General features: G+C 35.2%; 1 protein-coding gene across 1 annotated transcript; it reads left to right on the top strand.

Moving 5' to 3' along the window:
* The first annotated feature begins 230 nt into the window (after window positions 1–230).
* Window positions 231–6,479, top strand: trim108 (tripartite motif containing 108). The gene is made up of 6 exons (XM_053494712.1): window positions 231–680; window positions 1,896–1,991; window positions 4,583–4,816; window positions 4,949–5,019; window positions 5,130–5,245; window positions 5,330–6,479. The coding sequence occupies exons 1-6, from the start codon at window positions 246–248 to the stop codon at window positions 5,878–5,880; spliced, it is 1,503 nt and encodes a 500-aa protein (XP_053350687.1). The 5' UTR covers window positions 231–245; the 3' UTR covers window positions 5,881–6,479.
* The last annotated feature ends 555 nt before the right edge of the window (window positions 6,480–7,034 follow it).

A 7,034-nucleotide genomic window follows, 5' to 3' on the forward strand; every position in this document is an offset into this window, starting at 1 on the left:
AACCAATAGGGCACTGTGCCAATCTGAAATTAGTCAACAAATAAAATAATCAAGACGAGAGGATATTTTTAGAGCGATATGTAAATGCTAGATGAGACAATAAGTGTTCTATCTATGGTATCTGGGCTACGGGACCGGTTGGACGAATCTTTGGGCGGGGCCAGGCACGTACACTGGTACAAAGTCAAACAAAGCTGAATCAAAAGTGAAAGCTTCTTCCTAAGCGACATTGAGTCCTGTTTAAAATGGCTTCGCCGCTGTCTTGGCAGATCAAGTGCTCGATGTGTTTGAGCGATTTCACCGATCCAGTGGTGCTGTCCTGTGAGCACTCTTTCTGTCGCCAGTGCATCACCGGCCACCTCCACAGCAGCGGGGGCCAGGGCCTCTGTCCTGAGTGTCGCAGGCCTTACGCAGAGAAAGATCTGCACTCCAGTCGGCTTCTGAGAAACATGACGGGCGTCGTGAGACAGCACCTTACAGCACAGCAAGACCGGGTGGACACCTCATCCGATCGAGCACCGCAGGTCCTGAGCGACATGCTGATGTGCAGGGAACACGACGAGAAGCTGAAGCTTTTCTGCGAAACGGATCAGAAACTCCTGTGTGTGGTGTGTCGGGATGGACAGAAGCACCTAGGCCACCGTTTTAAACCTGTGAAGGAGGCTGCTCAGATAGTCAAGGTAAGATTAATATACAAGTATGTTTACTACAAGACGTTGGATTTAAAAGCATGGCTTAACAATCTTGTTATTGTACTTACTTTTTGCTCCAGAGGGCGTCTCTGCATGTTTACTTATACTGGCATGTAATTTGCATCTCTTTATAGAGCAGTAATAAGGAATATATATATATATATATATATATATATATATATATATATATATATATATATATATATATATATATATATATATGTGTGTGTGTGTGTGTGTGTTGGTATGTACAGTGTGATAACATCATGATAATAAGTTTATAATGTAATTAATATTATATTAATGGCACTGCTCACCATGTATCTTCTTTACTTTCATACTTCCTCATGTTCACCCCTTCCATGTTTGTATTTTTTATCCCTCACAATTACATTACATTTTATTTTATTTTATAACTTTTTTCGTGTAACTTTTATACATTTTTTAATTTGTAGATTCCAATCACATTTTATTTAGATTTTATTTTTATTGAAATTCTATCTTTATTTAAATGTATTCTCGTGAGAATCTTTTTATTCGTCCTATTCTATATTCTTTCCTTTTCAGGTCACAGACAGTCATATAAGCATTAACCTGCATATCTGCATTGTGTATGTTTGTGTAAATATAGAATATTTTAGATTTATATATAAAATTTTTATATGAATTTGAATTTGAAATTGAATAGAAAGAGAGAGAGAGAGAGAGAGAGAGAATTATACAGTTATTCTATAACATACCAGGAAGAAGTGAATTCCTTTTACACAAAATGGAGCACAAAACAATTGCAGCATACTATTTACAACATACATTTCCTGACATACAGGATGTTTGGGTGGAAGGTCCTTAAGTACTTTATCCGCTGTCTAAACATAGCAAAAACCACATATATAAAGAACCAAGGCCATGTTGTTGGTGAGATGTACAGTACAGTAGATATTAAAATGTAACAGTAGCAAATTCCCCATGAGTTCATCAAGTATCTTATTCTGAGTAAAAGCTGCTCCGATTGACTTGTTTAATTTCACATTTAGGAAGACGTTTTGTGTGATATGATCCAAAATATTAGTAAATACATGAAGTTACATAAATTCTGGACAGCTTTTAAGTTCTACCCCTATAATGCGGAGAAATGTAACATTTCTCCGCATTATAGGGGAAACATTAGCATTGAGATATTCTGACGGGTGTTTTGTTGTGTAGGAGACAGTAAAGGGTGCTTTGGGCTTCCTCAACAACGATAACACACAGCTGGACATGATGACCCAAAAACAGGCAACTGAAGTCACTAAGACCCAGGTAAAGACTTGTTTTACAGATTATTAAACGTATATTAATGTATATTTCTTTTCTTTTATATATATATATATATATATATATATATATATATATATATATATATATATATATATATATAATAAAATATAAAAAATATAATATCTAAAAAATTTACTTGAACCTTACATATACATATGAGGGGTGTTCAAGTCAAACCGGAACTAACTGTTCCCTTAATTTTTTTGAGCAATATTTCTCAGTTTTCAGTAAAGGCTGTACAATATAATAAAAATTTATTAAAAAAAAAAAAAAAAAAAAAATATTAATATTAAAATAAAAATAATGGAAAAAAAGGCAATGTGATTTTCTCAACGTAAGACCAAAGTCATTGAGCTACAGTAACTTACTTTTGTACCTTGTCCTTGAGTGTTATGAAAGGCGCTTATAAATGAAATGTATTATTATTATCAGCCCTTATCACTCAGAGCATTATTTGTTTTCAGACATTCTTTGTTCTGAAGATTTTTTTAATAAACATATTTCAGCACAACATAGACAATATGATGAACTGAATTGTATTTCATTTTAACAAACTATACAAACATGACTGAGCAAAAATGTACAGAATGGGTCACATAGGCAAAGAAATAGCACAGATACACACAATCACCTGTTGTTCTGGTTGTTTAATAATAATAATAATAATAATAATAATAATAATAATAATAATAACAATATGCATATTTTGAGAGTTCTACATTTTTGGGATATCAGGGTTTTAAGTTGGAAAGCTACTTGATAAATGATCAGCTAACTCAAATTCTAGATTAAGACAATTGGAATTAATTTGTTTACATTGTTTAACATTTTAAACTATTTGTTCAAACAGAACAAGAATTTTAGATCACTATTTGTCAGTGGCACTTTTTGCCTAGATCTCTTTAAACCCACAAGAGACTAGTGTTACCATGACCATTGTGAGAGGGCAAACATGCCCACAGCCCCTCCCCCTCTCCAAAAGCACAGCCAGGGATTCAAACTCACAACCTCAAGATTCAAATGCTTTTCTGTTACACCACACAGAAATTCATTCAAAGGATGAAACCAAAAATTTCAATTCTTAATTTGTCTGACCTAATTGTTTTTGACTAACGATGAAAAGTTGTGAATGTGCACAAAACTATACAAGATGGTCAAAACTCATGTGGTCTTAATATTTTGATATAAGAGTTAGACTAGGCTTCCTGAAGAACTTTTTGTCTCTCTTTTTTATATCCATTTCTGTTTCAAAAGAATGCTTGTTGAACCACATAATAACTATAAAAACATCTAACTTGAACCAGTGAGAAACAGGTGGAGATGGTGACAGATGTTCAGGCTGGTGATTATTATACTGCTGATGCTGAATGCTGAGTGGTTGGAACAGATGAGAGGGGAAATAAGGTTGCAGCTGAGGTTGTTCCAAACAACCACTTTTTAAACTGTACATTTAGGCACTTTGCAGCCTGTCACTGTGAAACATTAGCTCCAATTATTTCAATTTAAGCAACATAATTAAATTTTATATGAAAAATGGTGGCTCAAGATTTTTGCACAGTACTGTACATGTGTTTTGCATTAGTATTCATTAGTACACATTTTGCAGCATTAGACCCTGGAAGACAAATGGACTTATCATTAAAAATCTATGAAAAATAACTCATATTATTGAATAGGCTATGGCTGTAGATGTGGACAGGGTCAGTACCCAGGACAATACTCAGTGGTATTGGACTAAGGAAGGTCGCAGGTTCAAACCCCACAACCACCAAGTTGTTGGGCCCTTAAGCAAGGCCCTTAATCTACATCTGCTCAGATGTATAATGAGGGGAAACACATTTAAGTTGCTCTGGATAAGGGCGTCTGCCAAAGGCTGTAGTGTAAATGTAGATCAATACAGTTTTCAAAATCCTGCCTGGATGGTATAGATGAATATTCACCATGTTTCTCTGAACGTCAACCAGTTGGCACTGAAAGTCACATACTTAGTTAAATAGAGTCTATTAGTGCACAATGAAGTGTCACATGTTTTCAATATAAATACACCTGCATCTGGATGAACATCTTTAAACAGCAGCATGATGAATCAAATAAAGGCTGGCTCAAAGCTTTGACATAATGGCGACTCTTAATACAGCAAACAAATCAAGTCTAATTAACCCTTAGTCACAGTTCAAATTTATTTACACAGTCAAATCTAAGCCTTATGCAGATACAGTAAATGCAATAAAGCATAGATGCCTTTAAAAGTGTAAAATGCATTAGTGGTCCCAGGTAAGCAGATTTTTTTTAAAGAAAAAAGCTTGTTAGTTTTCTCTGAGCAAGAATCTGAGTCTGACTCCCATACATTCTTCTGTTTTTGCAAATAAAACTGGACAAACTTTATTATGTCTATTTTTGTCCGAGTTATGTATTACGTAAGAGGTTGCTTCTTTTACTGATACTTCACATTTTTCCTGTAATTTTAAAACGTGGGCTGAATACTTATGCGAGAAAATATACCACTATACAAGTTCACAACTAGGGCTTAAGTCAATTACATCCACCTAAAAATACCTCTTTAAACACTACAGATGAAGGCCAATCAGCTTTTAGCCCAGATATCTGCTCAGTTTGAAGAGATGCACAACTTCCTTAAGAAGAAAGAGGCGGAAATAAAAAAACAGTTGGAGACTGAAGAGCAGGATGCCGTCACCGCCATGTGCAAAAACACATCCCTGATCAATGAAAGAATGATGGAAGGAAACGAGTTAGAATGTATTTTTCAGTCTGCATTGGATATCAATCAGCCTGATCACTTCTTACAGGTAACCCTATAAATAGAAAATCTGCAGTGCATTAAACAATTTAATCAAATTTTAGATCATTTATTCATCATTTCCTTTTTTTATTGTTGGAAAATCACTTACTTTATTCTGTGGATGTCTTTTCCTTTTCAGTGGTGGAGTGAAAAAGGATTTCCTGTTACACAAAGAATGAAAACAAAAAGCAACATGAATCCGAATATCAAGTAACGTAATCGCAAGAGCAAATATTTTACTTGTAACCTTAGAGAATTCATCTGACATGAATAATCTGTATCTAATTTATTCATGTTTTTTTTTTTTTTTTATGTTGAAGGTACGATTCACGGGCTAAAAGTCTTAGAGTAATTCCACACTCTTTGTTCTTTGGCCCTTATGAGACTCACCTCCAGTTCTTTGTATGGAAGGCCATGCTGGGAGCAGTTAAGCCTGGTCAGTCAGGTTATCATTTTTGAACCTTTTCAGATTCAGTCCCTTACTCATTTCCATTAGTGACTCTCCTACTTTGTATTCCAGTTCCAGAGATTTTAAGCATAAAGGACTCTACAGACGCGTACCTCAAGATATCACCAGGAAAATCAAGTGTCCGGCAAGCAGACCGGCAAACCGGTTATTTCAAGGACTACAATCCAGGCGCGGTCTCTGAACAGACGTTCCAGTCTGGCCAGCACTACTGGGAGATTGAAGTTGGAAACAAGTTAGCCTGGAGCATCGGGATTATAACAGAGTTGGAAAAAGGATCCAAAAAGGAATCAATTCAATCCAAAGATCCAAAAGATGTATATCTCAACTTGGTCAACGACGAAGGATACACCCTGAGCTCAAACGGCGAAGAGTTTCCCATTGAGGTCAAGAGAAAGCCCAGCAAAATAGGGCTCTATCTGGACTGTGACAGGAAACAGGTCTCCTTCTACGATGCAGACGTCATGACTCAGATTCTCATCACCGGCTATAAATCCACCCGGCCTTGCTGCATTAGTTTTTTCCCAGGAGTTTACCTGGATGGAGCGAACATCGACCCGGTCACAGTATGTTCATATGGGTCTAATTCCAAACCCAGTCCATGATACCAACCTAAAATCCTCAATAATCTCAATCTACTCAGATCACTTAGATATCTGGATTTTGGATTGACTAATGAAGATATTCTTCTTGGGTTTTAGGCAAGCGTGTTTATGCAACCATTTAAAAAAGAATTATTAATCATATTTCTGCTTAGGCTTGAAACAGACAACGAGAGACTCCGAAATGTGATTACAAAGAAGACATTTGCTTGTATTGAAATGCAAAATGATTCGCTTTTCTGTGAGGAGGTTATTAGCAAGCTAATGAATATTAATGAGCATTGGGGATCTGCCTCATGGATATTAATGACCACTGGGAGAAAACCGGATATAAATATAAGCTCCATTTTCAGATTAAATATTACTTGAGATGCGTTTTGGACACAATTAACACCAAATTACTTTAAACATTAAGACGTAAAACATAGTTTTTATTTGTTTTCTAACTTTTTTTACTATACACTATGCTTTTAGAAGAAGAGAATTGGAATGAAAGCCTGTGAGAGTTCTTGAGTTGTTCCTCTTGGTTTATCAAAAAAGCACTTAGAATGTGAGCACTTAGACACTTTCCTTTTTTTTCCAGCGTATATATATAATATATATATATTGGTCCAACTATGATGTTTGCTAGGCAGGAATATTTCGTAACAAGTGTAAAAGAAAGTAAATATTATAAACAAATATAATAATTATGTCTATTAATTAAGCTGTACATAAACTTTATTTATATGTTTCTCTCCGTATGTACAAAATCTCTGAATGTATGTACATATCTAAGTATACATGAAATAAGATCGATGCTTATATGTATAGAAAACAGATTGCATTTTAATCAAGTTGGAATGAAGCAGAATGAAGGAATGGAATGGAGATCGCGAATGAAGGAATGGAGATCATGAGCCAGGCCTTTTCATCCAACATCAAATGAAAGGGCACGAATTCCCACAGGAACACTCCAAAATCTCGTGGACAGCCTTTCAAGCTGTTATAGCTGCAAAAGGGAACAGACTCCATATTAAAGTATATCGGCCAAAACATGGTATTGGTGCTAAAATGCCGTCAGGATTTAAAAAAAAAAATTCCTAGGTAAAAAAAAAATTCAGATAGGATCATATAACAGATTGCTTATAAAACATAATTTCATGACCTTTTATGTA

The sequence above is a fragment of the Clarias gariepinus genome, chromosome 4 (assembly GCF_024256425.1).
Source record: "Clarias gariepinus isolate MV-2021 ecotype Netherlands chromosome 4, CGAR_prim_01v2, whole genome shotgun sequence".
Taxonomy (NCBI): Eukaryota; Metazoa; Chordata; class Actinopteri; order Siluriformes; family Clariidae; genus Clarias; species Clarias gariepinus.